Source organism: Grammomys surdaster, unplaced genomic scaffold (genome assembly GCF_004785775.1).
Source record: "Grammomys surdaster isolate TR1022 unplaced genomic scaffold, NIH_TR_1.0 128, whole genome shotgun sequence".
NCBI classification, from domain to species: Eukaryota; Metazoa; Chordata; class Mammalia; order Rodentia; family Muridae; genus Grammomys; species Grammomys surdaster.
In genome coordinates this window covers 3,400,604-3,419,606 of record NW_021604586.1, presented here as the reverse complement: position 1 = coordinate 3,419,606, position 19,003 = coordinate 3,400,604, and the positions used below count along the sequence as shown (strand labels likewise).

General features: G+C 52.1%; 1 protein-coding gene across 2 annotated transcripts in view; it reads right to left on the bottom strand.

Annotated features, from left to right (window-relative positions):
- Positions 1–340: 340 nt before the first annotated feature.
- Necab2 (N-terminal EF-hand calcium binding protein 2) overlaps positions 341–19,003 on the bottom strand; it is a 25,722-nt gene continuing 7,059 nt past the window's right edge. Inside the window, exons 6-13 of one of the 2 annotated variants that reach the window (XM_028753528.1) lie at positions 10,272–10,408; positions 7,743–7,861; positions 7,531–7,610; positions 5,186–5,239; positions 4,587–4,699; positions 2,117–2,194; positions 1,196–1,287; positions 341–817 (exon numbers count right to left, since the gene is read on the bottom strand). In XM_028753528.1, coding sequence (XP_028609361.1) covers positions 789–817; positions 1,196–1,287; positions 2,117–2,194; positions 4,587–4,699; positions 5,186–5,239; positions 7,531–7,610; positions 7,743–7,861; positions 10,272–10,408 — 702 coding nt within the window. In that variant the 3' untranslated portion in view covers positions 341–788. The remainder of the gene's footprint in view (positions 818–1,195; positions 1,288–2,116; positions 2,195–4,586; positions 4,700–5,185; positions 5,240–7,530; positions 7,611–7,742; positions 7,862–10,271; positions 10,409–19,003) is intronic. The other variant, XM_028753538.1, reaches the window with a different exon arrangement.

Genomic DNA, 19,003 nt, shown 5'->3' with positions numbered 1-19,003 from the left:
TCCCTTTGGTCACATGCAGCTGTGTCCCCCGTGGCCTGGCTGGAGCCTCTGTGTCTGGCCCTCCTTTACCGACTTCTGTTGATGCCCTGTGCTGTCAACCTGCGAGTGACCCCTTCTGTCCCACTGCACCCTCCCTGTGAGCTGCTACCGTTGAGGTGGCCCAGGCACCGCATAAACTCTCTTGTCAAGATACCTGCCCCGAAGCACAGCTCCACTGACCACTAGAGACGCTGAGGCTAAGAGCCCCCCTGGCTCTGTGCTGCCCGCGGCATTCCCAACCACCCCTCCACCCTCCTCCAGCTTCGAAAGGGACAGAGACGCGACACATGACACACACTGCTCCTAACCAGTCTTTATTTGTTAGCTGTGGACCTAGCGTGGTGCTGGGGACCTGGGTTCTACCCAAGCCTAGGTTGGGTACTACAGGGTCACAGCTCCTACTTGGTAGCGGGCCATCGAAGAGGACAGAAATAGAGGAGAAGGCCTGGCCACCTGAGGTGGGCCCTGCTGGGCCTTGGCTATTAAGAATCAGGGACGCCAGAGGCTGGCTGGGGGTCGGGGAAGCCATCCCTCCTAACGTTGGCCTCCCCGGCATCACGGGAATACTCTGCCAGGTTGAGTCAGAGGTGGGGATGCCAGGGGATGGGCCTCCTCTGGGCCACAGTAGGGGGAAATACGAGTCCTTTGATTAGTATATTGAAAAGACAGCTGTTTACCAAAGTGTCTAGAAAAGGGGTATTGCCCTTTACAAGAAGGGGGTGGTAGTAGGGCTTCTTAATAGGGAAGGGTCAGTCTCGGCCAGAGGTGCACCAGGCAGCTGTAAGCAGGGGAGAGAGAAATGGTGGTCAGTAGCTAGGCTTATGAATCTCAAGGCCCCTTCCCCGAGGCTGGGATGCCTGGAGTAGAGCCTGAGGCAGACTGCTCCAGGCCAGGCTTTGTGACCATGCTGTTCACTCAGGCCCTATAGCGAGGTCTGCGGTGAGCTTCTCGGATGAGCCCCCATGTGTGCCCACTGGTGTCCCTGTCTACACACACCAAGCCTTGGGTCAGGAGATTGCATCTGGGCCAGGATTCCTGATAGTACCAGGTGAGCAAGCAGTCCCTGGAGGCCTGGGAGGCCCTTCTCTGAGGCTGGTGTTGATTAGAGATCTGGGGCACCCCCACCCCCATGCGTCCTGTCCCCGGCCCTCTCTACCTGGCACGGAGATCTGGGAGAGTGCCTCAGGCTGGCTCAGTGTGTCAACCTTGACGTGCCGGAAGGCCTTGCACACAGGGCTCTGCAGGTGCCTGCAAGCCAGGAGGACAGGTTAGTCCAGGAGGGGCATCTTGGAGGTGGGGATGAGGGGAGTTTTAGGTGTGGATCCAGGTCTAGTTCTGCTCTCTCTAGAGAGGCTGTGACCTTGTGAGCATCCATCCAGGAAGCCTTTGCCTCTAGACTGTCCATGGGAACAGGATTAGACCTGTAGCCCCGGCCGTTCCCCTCCTGATGAGCTGCGGCAGCAGGGGACAGCACTGCAGCCCTAGGAGACAAGCCCCTGTGTCTAAGAGACAGCCCTCTGTATTCACTCTTTTAGTCTCCTGGCCCTGAGTATTCACTGCAGGGAAGAGCACGGGCAAACGTGACTCCCCTCTGTCCCTGTTGTGTGTTAGGTTGTACATGGGAAACTAGAAACCTCTGTAGCTCCATCTGGGGAGGTCAGTGAGGTGCCTGGGCTCACTTAGTGCTCTAAACCAGCGCAGTAGCCCTGTGGCCAGCCAGCCCCATGACACTCGACAGCTTTACTGACAGCAAGGCTCCAGGACCCAGCACCTGATGACGCAGTCAGGGAGGCTGTGGGAAACTGAGTCAGTCCTTAGAGCAGAGATTTTACATGTATGGTGCCATATGGACAGCCTGGGTTAGGGGTCTCAGTGTCTCAGAACCTGGCTGCCTCTGGGTGAAAGGCACAAGCTGGCCAGGAAAGGAATCTTGCCTGGAAGTCTGTTCTTCACTGTCCTCCCCACCCTCTCTGACAGTCCTCAGGGTCAAGAAACAGGAGCCTAGAGACAGTCAGCTCCACATTACCATAGCCTCACCCCACCCCTTGGCATAGGGTGGGGACAGGGCTGCACCAACCTCTTCCACTCCTCCTCTGTTTCCCAGAACTCGTAGATGACAAAGGTTAGGCCGTCTGCCATCCTCACTGCGGTGACACTGCAGGGAAGTGACAAGCACATGTGTGGCTGGCAGTGACTGCCTATTGCACACCACAGCCCTCAGCCTCTCTTCCCGCTGGTCCTCCACAGGGCAATGGGAGCTGGAGACATCAGAGCCCACTGTGACTCAGAGCCCAATGTGAGCAGCATCCGGGAACCCCTGGCTTAGCACCATGACCCACATTGAGAGCAGGGGTTTTTAAGATGCATTTTAAACGCCTGGTTCTGAGGGGAGATGGCTCAGTCTGCACATGACTGAGACCTAAGCTGAACCCCAAGGATCCCTGTCTTGAGAAAACAATGTTGGGGCCAGGAAGACCCACAGGCGAAGGAGCTTGAAACATAGCCCTGTAGCCTGAGTTTGATTCCCAGGATCTACACAGCGGAGGAGAGAACCAACTCCTGGAAGTTGTCCTCTGACCTTGCGCTGGCTAGGTTTTTATGTCATAAGCCAGAGTCATCTGAAAGGAGGGAGCCTCGATTAAGAAAATGCTTCCAGAAGGCTGTAGGCAAGCCTGTAGAGCACTTTCTTAATTAGTGATTGATATGGGAGGGCCCAGCCCACGGTGGGTGTGTCATCCCCCAGGCTGGTGGCTCTGGGTTCTATAAGAAAGCAGGCTGAGCAAGCCATGGGGGAGCAAGCGAGTGAGCAGCACCCCTCCATGGCCTTGCCCACCATCAGGGCCTGCCTCCGTGTTTCTCTTCTGACTGCCTTTCATGAGGAACAGCAATCTGAAGAACAAATGAAATAAAAACCCTTTCCTTCCCAGGTTGCTTTTGGTTATGGGATTTCATCATAACTAAGACAGAACTCACAAACATACCACACCCCAACCCCTGGTACATACACACACACACGTAAGCTGGGCACTCATCTCAGGAACCCCCCCTAAATTGACCTCTGACCTACAAACACACAGGGATGTTTACACACAGAATGCCTGGGGTTTTTAAACCAAATCACAAAGCCTGTGCCTTAGTCCCTTTCCTGTCTTTTGGTCTGAAGCCCAGACCAGGACTGAGAAGAGGCACCTGAAGCTCAGGGAGGCACTGCCTCCGACTGAATAACCTGCATCCCAGGGCATGTCCCTTGAGTGACCTGGGATGTAACTCCATCTCAGAGGGGCTAGGGCAGTGGCGTGACCATGTGGGCTCTGGTGGAGTCCCTGTCCCCCCAGCTCCTCTGGACCCTGGATTCCTTTCTTTCCCACATGTGGCGAAAGTGCACCTGAGCCCCGCAAGGAGGGACTCTCTTTAGGATGAAGGCTGTGAGGGAACCCGGCTGCTGCCCCATCGTTGGCTCCTTATCCACCAGCTCAGAATCACATGCAGAGCTCTGGGTTCTTGAGTGGATGGGCATGCCTGCCAGCCTTAGCCTATGCCAGCCCGTGCCGGTGCCTGCTCTGGTCTCTCTCGAGGCCCAGCAAAGGCTACCATGGACAGTTGGGTCCATAAGAATGTGGGCTCCCACAGGATGATGACTGCTAGCCCGGTGACTGCCTTCGCCTGGCTGATGATGGCCTCTCTTGAAGGAACTTCCGGAAGGAAGGCACATCAGGGCAGGCTTGGGTATGGGGTAGACAATAGGAAGAAACCTTGTGTGCTGGTGTATCCCAGGGTCCTATCCTTCAAAAAGGACTGGGAGAAGGGGTAACAGAACCAGGAAAGCCCAGGTGAGGAAAAATGGGTGCCCGGGGTACATGGTATAGTTCACCTTCCACTCTTCCTTAAAGAACTGTCACTGCATCATCAACTAAACCAAGGCTTTCCTCCTCACCTGAGTGTGTGGCTTCTCCCTGTAGCCCCGCTATTTCTCTGTCTTCACATAGAAGACAGGACCGACCTAGCTCCTAATAGCACCGTTCCAACACATAGCCTGTGGCAGCCCTCCTTAGGCCATTCACCCATTCCTCCGTCCAGTCAAACCACCGTCACCCTTTCTTAATATTGGCCATGTACAGCCCCCTCGCTGGTGGCCACAGTCCCCTGCTCTGCCTTGCTGAGCTGCCCAGGGTAGCAGGCAGGACAGGAGTTGGTAATGAACGGCAGGCGACCTGCAGTCTAGAAGACAGCGCTCCCAGAGGCTAGCACGTCTCCCCTTTCATCAAGCAGGTACTGACTTGGGTCAGACTCTGTCATATAACAGTGGTCACACTGGGTGAGAGGAGTGTGAACCAGAATGGCTTCATCATTCTGTTTACCCTCCCCACAAACTGCCTGCTTGAGGAAGCCCAGGCCTGGGGGTGAAGCTGAGCCCCCAGTTTCTCTGCTTTCCTGCCATATAACTCCCCTAAGGGGAGGGCTGGCTCTGCCCTGTCCCCTCTCTGCCAGCCAGAGACCCTGGCCTCCCCCATCCTCCACCAAGCCCACGTAGGAAGCTCTTTACTTACTGGAAGCAGTTCCTTTCTTCGGCAGTGCTCCGGAGGTACTGTCTCAGGGAATCCAGAAACTCACTCAGCTGCTCAGGACACACAGCCATTTCTTGTCGGACCAGCTGCAGGTGCTGTGAGCCAAGGTGGACGTGAACACAAGTGCCGGGCCCTTCCCCACCCACGTGGGCATCGTCCCCAGCCACGCGGGCAGCGTCCCAATCCCAGCAGCCTACGCCTTGCTTTGGAGAGGTCAAAATAAAATAAACGCACCACACTTTTTATTCTTACTTGTGAAAATCAGATAAAGGTGACAGGCCCAAATGGGTGGGGGGGTCCCCATAAGCAGGGCAGTAAGGCTGCAGGGACCCCCAGCAAGAGGCACAGCCAGTAAGTGACCAGTAGGCTGCCTTTCTGGCAAATGCATGGTCTGATGACTGAACGGGCCAGATGCTTGCTCAGAGCCAAGCCAAACACTTTTTTATCAGAGTCCCAGAGCCTCAGCTCACCATGCCCCTGAAGGAGAGGTGGACAGAGAGGGTGGCCAGAGACATGGAGCTACAGCACTCCTCAGAGAGCTGAAGGAACAGATCAGAGGAGAGGTGTGGAGAGGGTCTCACCATGTTGGTGCCTTCTTCATCTGAGAGGCGCTGCTGCAGGTCAAACGAGAGGGTCTGGAACAAAACAGTGATTCCTGGGATGCAGGCCACCTCCAGGAAGGCTCCCAAGACCACACTCAGGGTATGGGGTATCGCACACCCTGAAAGTTACAGCCCCTACCCCAGTGTGCTAGGGTTTCTGAGATCTCCCAGGCTGGAAGTGAGGTTCCCAGGGCCAGGCCTAGTGGACAGGCCACTTAGCTCCCAGGCATAGAGAAATCTCTGAGGGGACTCTAGAACCAGAGAGCCAGGAAAGTGGCAGAGAGTTCCTTATGGTCCTCTGAAGCAGTGGGAGGTTCAGAGACAAAGATGGGCCCCCATAAACTTGGGGTATGTGGCTGGGGCAGGAAATCTTAGTAACAGGCACCCCAGGGCCCCCCAAATCGGGATACTGGTTTAAACCATGATTTCATAAGAACCCTAAGACCCCCTAACACGCATACCTCACCCCTAGCAGTGACCTTGGGTTCCCCATAAACCCATGGTTTACATAGGGTGACCTACACACCACCTCCCCCAAAGCCCTGAACCAAAATCTTTCCATATACATCTTATTTCCCAGCCTCCCCAAGCCAGCTACCTGCTGCCTGACTGTGCTCTGGGAATGCAGAAGCCATGACAGCTTCTGGGTTCACCAGTACCTGGCGCCCAAGCACTGATATTCAGTCATTACATCATAGCACAGAACCTCGGGCCCCAGAGGGTCCCCAAGAGGGCTAAGCAGTAGAGTCTGGGTTTAAACCATGTCTCTTCCCTATCTGAAAAAACCCATTCTTCTTTCTTCAGTGTGAGTACCCCAACGACCCCAGGCCCCGTGCCTGTTTACCCAATCAACTGTAAGCATGTAAGAGGTGCATCCACTGTTTAAAAAAGCAGCAGCAGGTGGGCCGGCTGTTTGCAAACGTTTGAACAAGGGGCTGTCCCATGAAGCACATCCCCAGGCTTGACTGGCTTCTTGTCCACACATCTCAAGAAAATGCACCAGTGGACAAGATGTGTTTTGCAGATTTAGGTTTGGTTTTGTCACTTAACAGGCACACGGGCGGGCGGCTCCTGGAAGGCTGGGCCCCCGTCAGGAACCCTTTAGCCTCTCCACAGTCAGATGGAGAGCCCAACAGTGTCCAGATCCGCCCACTGCCAAGCAAGCACAGTTGGAGGCGGTGCTTGTCTAGATGGGGGCGGAGCCTGGAGCAGACTTGACTTGGCCCATGTTTGTGCTTAGGCCAATCAGAGACCTCGGAGGACCCCGCCCCATCTCCAGGACGCCTAGGTGCTCCTGGTTACCAGCAAGCCTCGTTGTTAGGGCGACCGGGGTACTAAAAATAAGCTTCAAAGCGCCTCCCTCCTGGGGCCCCCACTGAGTTGTTATGACAACCGGGCACAAGGTCCCCACTGCGCTGCTCTCACCCGGGGCAGCAGGCTTAAAAGACATGTGGGAGGTGGGGGACCCTCGCTTCAGCCATAGCCTTGCAGCTAGCAATACATTTCCGGACTGGATTGCCTCTCCTCCCATCAGACCGCCTTCCAGTGAGAAGGCCCATGGTTCCCTTCCATGAGTCGCTCAGAATGAACACCCAAGCCCCGCTAAGTACCAGAGCTCATTGCCAAAAACATACAGAAAAGCTGAAAATAATGATACCTCAATCTCCGGGCTCTGACACACCTGTCGCGCGGTGTAGGCAGGTGCGTAGGAGTCCTGCGCGCGCATGTGTGGGGAATTTGATAAAGGGTGCTAAACAGGGCAACGTTAGACGCCAACGGGGACAGAAGGCTCTAACCTGAGCCACCGGTGCCTTTGGTGAGGAACACTGCTCTCCTGACTCTCTCCCCTGTCACCAAGCAGGACGTTCAGGCTTAGCGAGAGGGCAAGCCACTAACTCAAAACCAAACAGCAGAAACCCAGCTCCAACAGAGGAACCCCTGAGCCTATTCATCTGCAAGCCCCTTTGAGAGTACCGTGGGTCACACACTGTCCGTAGAAACGTCTCTGTAAAGGCTGATCGGCTCCACACCCCCATACTGTATTAAGTCGTCAGTAGCTTCCTGTTTGGAATCTACCCTGGACCATTGTCCCTGGCTCCCACTCACACCTGCTTTTTGCTTCCGGTTTGGAGCCAGCGTTCTTGGAAACATTCATAGCACAGGCCCCCGGGGTTACTTTCTGCTGCCTGCCTTCCCCCAGTCAGGACCATGGCCGCAGTCTGGCTCCCTACAACCTGTAACCCAGCGGGGCATCTCAGCTTCCCTGCAAGCCCTAAAGTGGGTAAGGCTGGGAGAAAGGCGAGATCGGGGTGGGGCGGCCTTACCTTGCTCTCCAGTCTCCCAATCAGCTCTGCCAACCGGCTTATCTGGCCCTCCAGCCCCTCCTCCTTTGGCTCCCCTGTGGCTGAGAAAGAGAGAGACCCCGGCGGTGGGCGGGGCCGTCCCGAGGGGGCAGAGCCCCAGCCCCCAGGCTAGACCCCAGGGCAGATTACTCGGGTTCCCCCTTAGAGGGCAGTGCCCACCGGTGCTCTCTCACCTACAGGCAGGCTCTTCACCGGCTCCGGGGCCACAAGCTTTTGGTTGGGGATGTAGGGAGGCGTGGGGCCAGCGTAGCGGCTCTCGTTGACAGCATGACTGGGCTTGCAGTGGTCCTGTCTGCGGGGCATGAAGGAGGAACATGGTTATTGATGAGGGCACCTGTGGGACCACAGCCACTTCTACTACCTTCACCGCCCACTTTCAAAGCATTGACCCTGTCCTGAAATGTACCCGGCCCTGCCCTGTGGCCCCACGCACGTTTGCGGGATGGGGAGAGGGGCCTTCATTTTCTCAGAGGAGGAAACACTATGCCCGAGGCAGGTGACTTGACTAAGGCCACGTGGTCAGCTCCTGTGGCGTAGTAGCTCCGTGCCAGACTCTAGAGCCCAGGTCCCTGTGCCCCGCAGGGTCATGTCCATGGCTGAGGTAAAGCTGGGACCGGCATCTACCTGGCAGAACTCATAGCTCATAGCTTCCAGCCAGAACAGGCTGAGCCCAGGCTGAGGAGACACCATGTTATCGCCCTCTCTTCCTATCTCAGTAAGAGGCCACTGTGCTGTGGATGGAAGACCTGATTTTGTGTCAGTCAGACCCCCACCCCCAAACAAGGCAGCAAGAAAAAACAGATCCTGGCCTTGGCCAGACTCAATCCCTCTTGCCCATGTATCCTTCCTCCATGAACACGACTCAGCAGGCATGCTGTGTCCCTAAGCACAGTGACTGGCAGCCAGCAGGGTCTCCAAAAACTGCAGGGTGAACAGGCGATTCCTTATGCACAAAGGGGGGCTTGCAAAACTAAGACTTCCCAATCAACAGGGTGTGTAGCTGACACCCCCACACCCCGCCTCTGAGCCCTTTAGTACATTTCGAATTCGGTCTCCTGTGACCCCTGAAAGCTTTAACAAGTCTGCAGGCTCAGTTCCCTCAGCAGGGCCAGGGGAAGCTTTGAACTGTCAATCACAAAATCTGTACACACCAACAACAAATACAGTCGGACCATGCAGGGTTGAGTGGGAGGCCCCTCAAGCATCAGGGTCTGCATAAAAGCTTTTCCTGGAACACAGCACCTTTGGGGGTTGTTCCAGGATGGTGACACAGGGTAGCCCTGGGAAACTCAAGGCCTGGAGCCAAAAGTGTTGATAAGTGGGCCAGCGTGAGGTGTCTGTGGGCGTGGAACAGATTTGCCATCAAGACACAGCACCCTCTCCTACCACTGACACCCTAGGGTTATCCCCTCCCAGTGGGGACAGGCAAGTGGAACCACGGATATAACTGCACAGTGTAGGAAGGCAGCCAGGGAGATTGCCCAAGGCTGCTATCTGTCTGCTGCAGGAGAAAAGGGGTGAGTTTGATTAACATGATAATAATAAATCCATAAAGGAAACGCTGTCTGTTCCCAGAACGGTGACTGTTGACACTGGGGACTCGGGATCGCAAGGCTGTCCACATATGCAGAGTCATGAACTATTCTTCCAGGTGCTGAAAGCAAACATATTTGGCAACACGTGTCATTAAGAGCCCCCTCACAACCCTACCTGATGGGGGTCCTCACTGACCAAATCTCACCCGCTCAAACCCTACCCCGTAGCAAAAAGAACATCCTGGTCACACTGTGACTCTCTTCTGGACACACTGAAGTTGTACACAGGGAAAGCCAAGGCCACGGATAAGGGCTTCCTGACAACTGCCCACCTGTGTGTGGGTCCTGTTTGCCCTTTACTGCTCTGAGGAGACAGGAGAGTCCTCGGCTAGCTATAGGCAGCATGTGGGGGAGGAGCTCAAAGCTGAGCAGGCCCTTCTGGAACTCACTCTATAGACCAGCCTGGCCTTGAATTCAGAAATCCACCTGCTTCTGCCTCCCAAGTGCTGGGATTAAAGGTGTGTGCCACCACTGCCCGGCTGAGCAGGCCCTTCTTAACTAGAAAGACTGAGGTGTCCCAGTTCAGGTACCAGGCACCAGCCACACAGCACCCACAGTGTCCATGAGAAACCTCTGGGTGCTTGCCATGGACACCAAAAAGGCAACACCTTGAACTCCAAACCTCTCCAGAGTCTCCTTCAGTATTAGTTTGGTCCTGCCCTGCCTTCAGTAGCTCCCTCTCCAGATCTCCAGGTAACAAGGGAGCCCTTGCAGACCCTCAGAGTTCCCATCAAGAAGATACTTCCCTCAGACACTGCACTTCTGGAGTGTGGTATTTGTCTTCCCAACCTGTGGCCAGATCCCACTTCCCAAACTGGTTTCCGGTGTTCAGAAGTAACCCAGGCAGCAGGACGTTGTCGTGTGAACAAGAATTATGGTAAGATCTACGGGTCTCAGGCGTGCACGTCCCATACCAGACATTGTCTTAAGCACGTCCTGTCCCACATAAGCCTTGTGACTCGGGTGCTAGGTCCCAAGTTTGTCCTCAGATTGCAGTTGGGGAAACTGCGGCGTGCACAGAAAGGGGCAAGAACTTGTGCACCCAGATCTGAAGGGCACAAAGAGTCAGGCTGCTGTGAGTATCCCCAATATGTCCCACGGACACACCGGATCTGGCTGGTCTGTTCTTCGATGGCTTCCACGGCGCTTTCGACAGAGCTGAGCAGCGACTGGATCTGATTGGCTGTCTCCTTCAGAAGGAAGCGGGTCACAAACTGGTCCACGTTGCTCCCGCCTTCGTACACCTGAGGGCATCGGGAGAGAACCTGGATGTGAGTTGGCTCGGGCACCGGGCACACATGGTGGGGCCCTGCACTTCCTCCTGCATCTTGGAACCTGCGGGGTATACCAAGCAGGGTCCCCACCTCCAGAGGCCAAAGGTGGAGCTCCGCTTTCATTCCAAGCCCAGAGAGCAGCTGTACTATCTTACGTCTTACCCACTGGTGACCAGAGAGGATACTGGGTATAAAAGTAGTAGCAGTGTGATAGCAATAATAACGGTGACAGTGGTGTTGGGGAACCGATGATGGTGATGATGGTGGTGGTGGTGATGGTGATGATGGTGGTGGTGGTGATGGTGATGATGGTGGTGGTGGTGATGGTGATGATGGTGGTGGTGGTGATGATAGTGATGACAATGTTGCCAATGGTAAGGACAGCAAAAGAGATGTTGGGATGACAGTGTTAATGGGGGAGCGGGGGTGGGAGTGCTGGTGGTATTAACAAATGGTGATCGTCGGTGACGTCCTCGTTGGTTATGATGATGGTAATGGGGATGTTGATGATGCTGGTGACGATGGTAAGAGACACGGTAATGATGCCGTCAGTCACAAATGGCGATGTTTTGGTTTGCTGCGGTCGGCAGAAAGCACCAGGAGAGATGGCCTCTACTCCCTTCTTTCTTCTACAAGAAAAGTTCTTTGTGCCCCCTGAGTCCTCATGCTGCTTTTCAGACAACTAACTGAAGAGAATCTATGTAGGCAAGAAGGCTAACTGGCTCCCCAGGAAATCCCCCCAAAGCCTGTGTTCAGAAATCGGGGACAAAGCAGGGAGGTGGGCAGGTGGCACACGGTGAGGAGCAAGCTGTGGACACAGGAGGGCGAGGGGTTCTCCTGCAGGCTCTGCCATTTGGTGCATGGCAGAGCTTTTCCTGCCAAGACTGGAACTGGTGTCCCTTGTCTCGATCCCTGCCTCTGCAGAAGGTTGCAGAGAAGCTGAGAGAAGTCAACAGAGTGCAGAGGTAAGCATCACTGGGGAGAGGTGCAGGGCCTCAACTGCCGAGACTTCCCCCTCTGGAGCCGTCCCTCCCTCTGTACACTGGAACGCTGCCCAGTCCCTGGCAAAGCAGGGAAAAGCAAGCCTCTCAAGGAAAGCAAATTAAACTATCCATCACTCTGACTGGGAATTAATTAGCAATAATTACACACTGGGAAACATGCGGGAAGACAGAGAGCCTGAGGCACAAGGCGTGGGGGCGGCACAGCAAGGGTACACAGGAGTGGACATTCTGTCCCCGAGGCCTGGCTCCGGGACACTGTGGGCATACCCTGGTGGAGAAGACATCCTAGCCTGGGGTACAAGCATCTTCTAGCTGTCTTTCTCACAACCTGGCCACCCATGACCTAGAGCAATGGACTCTGACAACTGAACACCTCCAGATGTGTATGATGACAGAACACAGTAAAATCCACCACCACCACCAACAACAAGAAAACCCTGAACCCATAGGAGGAAGGTGGGCTCTGGGCAGGACAGGAGTGGAAAGTCTGTTCATAACAATCAGACCAGGGCCTGACAAGGCAGTCACTAAATGCAATAAAAGTGAATTCCAAAGATAGGCCACCTTCTCGGGGGAGCTGTTGGAGACATTACCCTTTTCTCCTCTGAGAGCCAAGAAAGCAGCTCCTCAGTGGAAGGGTCAGGAGGGCTGTTCAGCATGCCCTGTGACGAAGCCATTTGCAGGAGCCACCCAGAGCCCTCAGAACACTCAGATTTGCCAAATGGCTCTACAGACAGCCATTGTCATCTCCCCTAACATCCGTGCTTGGTCACAGGGAATTATCCCCAAAGAGGGGAGCTGTCGGTGAGCAGTGGCTTCAGAGGTAAAGAAGGAAACCTGTTAGCCGCTAACAGTTCACTTAGACTAATTTGTTTACATGTGTGTGCTCATGAGAGTGTGTGCTTGTGCCAGGGTGCATGTATGTTGGTCAGAGGACAACCTGTGGAAATCTGTTCTGTCCCTTCACCATGTGGGTCCTGGGGATTGAACTCAGGTCCTTAGGTTCGGCAGTAAACTCCTTGATCAGCTGAGCTGTCTCAATGACCAGATTAAGTCAATAAACTATTGAGATTCTATCTTCCCATCTCAGAATTCCCAAAGTGAACAAGAAATGTTTTTAATGGCCTAAGAATAGGGGGTGTGTGTGTGTTTTGAGACAGGGTCTCACTGTGTAGCCCAGGCTAGCCTGCTTCTTGCTATGCAAACCAGGCTGGCCACAAATTCACAAAGATCCATCTGCCCCTGCCACTCAAATGCCGAGAGCAAACATGTATGTCACCATGCCACGGCCAGCTTCAGAAGCCACTAAATAAGATAAAAATGAAGAATTTTTTTTTAATCTTCTAAGCCATAATCAATGAAGCAGAGCAAACCATCAAAAAGAAGAGTGTGAAAGAGGTGAAGAAAGACCGGGGCTGAGGAAAAACAAGAGCCGTCAGCCGAGACGGAACACTCATTATGAAGAAAGGCATCCACAGTCCCCCCTGGGTGCAGGCACCATTCCGGAGCTGATTAAACAAGAGGCAGCTGGGGCGCGCCCCAGCAGAGAAGCAAAGGCTTTGCAGAAGAAGCCGGAGCAGAAGGTTCTGCAATCACACTCAATCAGGCCGACAGGGCCGGCTGCAATACCACCAGGCCTATAGAGCTTAAATGAGAAAACTCGACAAGAGATAAGAGGACTGAGAACTCCGTGTGCGGCCAGGCTGTTATTACATCCTTTGGGGCTGGAGCGGAGGCTGTCGTGAGCCTCACTAACCTTGGGGACAGGGACCCAGCTGTCATATAAAGCAGGCCAGCTGAATATCAAGAGGTTTTTTTTTGACTCTTCATATATATATATATATATTTTTTTTTTTTTACATTTATTTATATGTATATATATATATATATGTGTGTGTGTGTGCGTGTGTGTGTGTGTTTGTGTTTATGGAGTCAGGGTCTCTGGCTCGCTTGGAACTCCTAACAATCCTCCTGCCTCAGTCTGGGGAGTAGCTAGAATGGCTGGTGCGTATCACTACATCCGACTTGTTCCTATTCTTTTTGTTTGTTTGTTTGTTTGTTTGTTTTTTTCAAGACAGGGTTTCTCTGTGTGGCCCTAGCTGTCCTGGAACTCACTCTGTAGACCAGGCTGGTCTCGAACTCAGAGATCCACCTGCCTCTGCCTCCCAAGTGCTGGGATTAAAGGAGTGTGCCACCACTACCTGACTGTATTCTTTTTAAGACTTATATTTATGTGTCTGCAGGTGCCTGAGGAGGCCAGAAGAGGAAGCAGGAGTCAGAAGGGGTTGTGAGCAGGGAACTGAACTCGGGTCCTCTGGAAGAGCAGCAAGCATCTGTAACCACTGAGCCATCTCTCCAGCCTCTTGTTCATATTCTTTAGCGCAGCAACCCTACACCTTGATCATTTCTGCCCAGTCATAAATGAAAAAATTAGTAAATCCAAGTAGGAGTATTTAAAGAGACACTCTGAGGCAGGCGTGGTAACACACAACCTGTACTCTGTATTTCTACCTCTACTTGGTGCAGGTTCGAGTCACCTGAGAGGAGACGACCTCAACTGAGAAAAAGCCTCCATAAGATCAGGCTGCAGCCAAACCTGTAGGACGTTTTCTTAATTAATGATTGATGGGGGAGGGCCCAGCCCATTGTAGGCATTGTCACCCCTGGGCTGCTGGTCCTGGGTTCCTTAAGAAAGCAGTTAGAGGGCTGGAGAGATGGCTCAGTGGTTAAGAGCACTGACTGCTCTTCCAGAGGTTCTGAGTTCAAATCCCAGCAACCACATGGTGGCTCACAACCATCTGTAATGGAATCAGATGCCCTGTTCTGGTCTGTCTGAAGACAGTGACAGTGACAGTGTACTCATATAAATATAATAAATAAATCTTAAAAAAAAAAAAGCAGTTAGAACAAGATATGAGGAGCAAGCCAGGAAGCAGCACTCCTTGGTGGCCTCTGCATCTGCTCCTGCCTCCAGGTTCCTGCTCTGCTTGAGTTCCTGTCCTGACTTCCTTCAGTGATGAACAGTGATGTGCAAGTGTAAGCCGAATGAACTGCTTCCTCCCCAACTTGCTTTTGGCCATAGTGTTTTGCCATAGCAATAAAAACCCTAAGACACACCTATATTCCCAGTCCCCGGGAGCAAAGTCAGGTGGATCTCTGTGAGTTCGAGTCCATCTAGGGGCTTACCAGTGAGACCCTGACTGAAAATAAAAATAAAAGAAGTAAATAAGTGGACACTCTTAAACATTACAGGGAAAGTGTTCAAATATTCAGTAAAAGGCAGCAAATAAAAAATTTCTGGCAGCATATTAAAAATATTGGATCTGGAGAGATGGCTCAGTGGTTAAGATCACTGGCTGCTCTTCAGACAACCCAGGTGTGATTCCTAGCACCCACAGGGTGCTTCATAACCCTCTGTAATTCTGGTTCCAGGGGACCTGACACCCTCTTCTGGCCTTTGAGGGCACTTTAAGTAAAAATTTTAAAGAAGTTAAAGAACCACACATTAAAAGTTGCCAATATCATCTACCAAAATCTTCTCTGTCCTCAAGGTTCTCGGTGAACCATGACCGGAACCAGGCACTCCATAGTTTGTATTCTGAACTTTGCTTTACTGAGTACCCACGATTTGGTACAATAAAAAAAAGAATACAATAAAACTCTAAGTGCATCAAACAAAATGGATGAAAATATACAGAGAATACAATAATTAAACAGCAAGAAACTATTTAGTGTGAAGTTAGCTCTCTGCTGTTCCACAAGAAAGATGCATTAGAAAATCATAAACAGGGAAAGGGCCAGTGAGCTGGCTCAGCAGCCAAAGGCATTAGCAGCCAATTCTGACAACCTGAGTTCAATCCCCCGAACCCATGATTGTGGAAAGAGAGAAGCAACACACACACACACACACACACACGCACGCACGCACAGGCATGAATGCATGCATGTGTGCACACACGCACATGGGCACAGAGTTTTTTGACTCCTCCAAAGCCAGCTGCAATGTCTCAGAGGTGTCAGTCTAACATGCAGAAGAGACTAGCTTTGTCTTTTTAAAGAGTACGTTTCAGCTGTATGCGTTTCCCAACAAAGACACAACATCTATTTTTGGGTCTGATGTTCCACAGTCTTCAAATGTTCTTCTCAGGCTCCTGTGACAAAGTGTCAGGCAACCAAGAGATGGGGCCACACAAGACACAATGGGGGAGGAAGCTTACTGGTCACCTGTCTTTATCACGATGCAGTGAATGTAAGAGATGGTTCAGAAAACGCTGGGGACAAAGACACTGCATAGTAGCATCTGTGGCGGCCATGAACATACCGGAGGTCAACGGTTGGTATTTCAAAATTTCCTATTAACCAAAGCACTCCATTTACTCGAGGGAAAAAAGAGCAGTCATGACCATGAACCCAAGCCAACAGAGGACAGGAATTACGAGAAGAAGCATAGATATATTAGAAAACATAACACACACAGTAGATAAGTGTATGGGACTGGTATGAGGAACAGCTGATCGAAATAGACAAGACTGTCAGAAACAGTTGGCAGTGTCACATGCTCACACTCCAGGACTGAAGAAGCTGAGGCAGAAGGATGGTAAATTAGAGGCCACCCTGGTCTACAAAGTAAGATCCCGGGTCAACAAACAACGTGAAGGAAAAGAAGGAAGGGCTGGGCATGGTGGCTCCTGTCTTCAATCTCAGCACTCCAGAGGCAGAGGTAGGTGGATCTCTGAGTTTGAGGCCAGCCTGGTCTACAAAGAGAGTTCCAGGATAGCCAGGGTTACACAGAGAAACCCTGTCTTGAAAAGAGACAGAGAGAAAGGGAGGAGGGAGGAAGAAGGGAGAGAAGGAGGGAGGGAGGGGTCAAATATCGGAGGAAATGGAGCCATTTCTGAAGTGTTCTGAAACTGTGACAGCCTCCCTGCCCCCACCCGACTTCACAACCGCCTAAGGACATTTTAATTGTTCTTTTCTGCAGAAAGCATCTGCCTTGGTCAAAGAACAGTTTAGACTTTTAAAAAGAATCATAAGAACATGCTGTGCATAACTAACTGATCATGAAAGCAAACATGTCCAGGCTTGTTAAAGAGAAAGGGAAACACACTAAAAAGGAAATGATTAACTTCGGGCTGCCTATAAACCACCTGTGGCCGGGGCTGCAAAGGTGGCTCAGTGCTGGGAATCAAGACTCCATGTCTTGATTCCCAGCACCCAGATGGTGTCTCACAACCATCTGTGACTCCCTTCCGGGGATTCAATGTCCTCTTCTGGCTTCTGTGGACTCCAGGCCCAGACATGGTACACAGATATCCACCCCTCACCCACAAAATAATAAAAGACAAGAGTCCCTACCCTTTCAGTCGCTTGACCCAAGAGTTCTAGACACATTTTTGTTTTTTTAGTAGAAAAAAAAAACTTCCGTATGTACCAGGGATGGTGACTCATACAGAAGATGTCCAGCCATAGGACCTGCTCTCCAGGGTGCTATCCCACCTCAACTCCCAGTGCAAAGAGAAGGCACTCCGTGAGTGACAGAGCCCAGTGAGAGATGATGAAGGACGATACTCTGATGCAGGTGCATGGAGGAACGTGGACTGTTAGATATGAGGGAATCGAAAAATAGAATCCACCCATCGATGGCTGAGGCAGAGTCATCAGATCACACACACACACACACACACACACAGACACAGAGGCATCTGAGCAGATTCCTCACCATCGCCCAAGACAAGACGGAGGAACAAAGGGGAAGACAAAAACATTATTTGTTTTTTCCTTGCACAGGCTGATCTGAAGAGGGTTCTAAAATAAGAGATGGTATTAATATTGCAATTAGTGGAAGGATGCTGCTGAGGAGATGTACTTGAAAAGCCGGGGCCTGCGTCATTGTGGTGCATTAGTTTCTGGGGACTATGTCCCATCCACCACAGGCCCCAGAGGAGCCGATGCTAGCCAGCATGCAGGAGGTGAACCCAAATAACCATGACAGAGGCTACTGCGACAGAAACCGAGGTAACAGAATTCAGTTACCACCAGGGACTGAAAGGTGCCTTAGTTAGGGCGTCTCCTGCCGTGCAGAAACCCCATGACCAAAAGCAACTTGGGGAAGAAAGGGTTTCTTTCAGCTTACACTTCCAATTACTGTCCACTGACAGAAGTCAGGGCAGAAACCCAAGGCAGGAGCTGACTCGGCGGTCACGGAGGAGTGCCACTCACAGGCTTGGATCCCAAGCTAGTTTTTTTATAGCATCTAAAGTCCCCAGTCCAAGAATCACACCCTCCAAAGTGAGCTGGGCTTTCTCATATCAACCATCAGTCAAGAAAACACCACAGGCCAATCTGTTGGGGGAATCTTTTCAACTGAGATCAACTCAGACGACCGTAGCTTATGTCAAATTGACATAAAAACTAGTTAGTGCACAAAGAAAGCATTAAAGATCACCAGCCAGTTGCCTTTCTACAAACAGTCCAGCTAGGAGATACCCAAGAAGAGAAATACTCAGTGGCCATTTTCAGGCCCTACAATGATGTTCCCGCATCACCCAGGACCACAATGACCACCTGAGGCCACATGTGCAAAAAGTCCCTGTGGCACCATGGCTAAGGCTGGGCTGAGCCTCCTAAGAGGAGTTCAGCCCCTCTCCTTCATGGAAGGTGAGGTTCTGCTCCTGCGAGCCACGATCAAAGGGCAGGCAGACCACTGTAATGAGAACCCCAATGGCTCATTACACGACAGGACTCTGCTCCTAGATAGGAGGGAGAGGTCAAGGAGGGGCTTGCTACACAATCCATCTTCCCCTCCCTCTCGCAGCCAGCAGCAGCAGAGCAGGCTGACACCCTTGCCTGGAACACCCTGCCAATGCACCAGCCACCAGGGACACTGGGGCTGTCAGAAAAACTGCCACGATGAACAGCCTTCAAGAAGAGCTCTTGCAGGGTCTTAAAATACTTGCAAACAGTCTTTTTTTTGTTTGTTTGTTTTGTTTTGTTTTTTTTCGAGACAGGGTTTCTCTGTGTAGCCCTGCCTGTCCTGGAACTCACTCTGTAGACCAGGCTAGCCTCGAACTCTCAAACTCAGAAATCCGCCTGCCTCTGCCTCCCAAGTGCTGGGATTAAAGGCGTGCGCCACCACCGCCTGGCACTTGCAAACAGTCTTGCAAGCGCAGTGCCACAATGGCAGTGTGTGTGTCTATATGTGTGTGTGTCTGTGTGTATGTCTGTATGTGTGTGTCTGTCTGTGTGTGTGTCTGTATGTGTGTGTGTCTGTATGTTTGTGTGTCTGTGTATGTCTGTGTGTGTCTGTATGTATGTGTTTGTCATTTGTGTGTCTGTGTGTGTCTATATATGTGTGTGTCTGTGTGTGTGTCTGTGTGTGTGTGCCTGTATGTGTGTGTCTGTATGTGTGTGTGTCTGTCTGTATGTGTGTCTGTGTGAGTCTGTGTGTGTGTCTGTGTGTGTCTGTGTCTGTATGTGTGTGTCTGTATGTGTGTGTGTCTCTGTATGTGTGTCTGTGTATGTCTGCACATCTGTATGTGTGTGTCATCTGTGTGTCTGTATG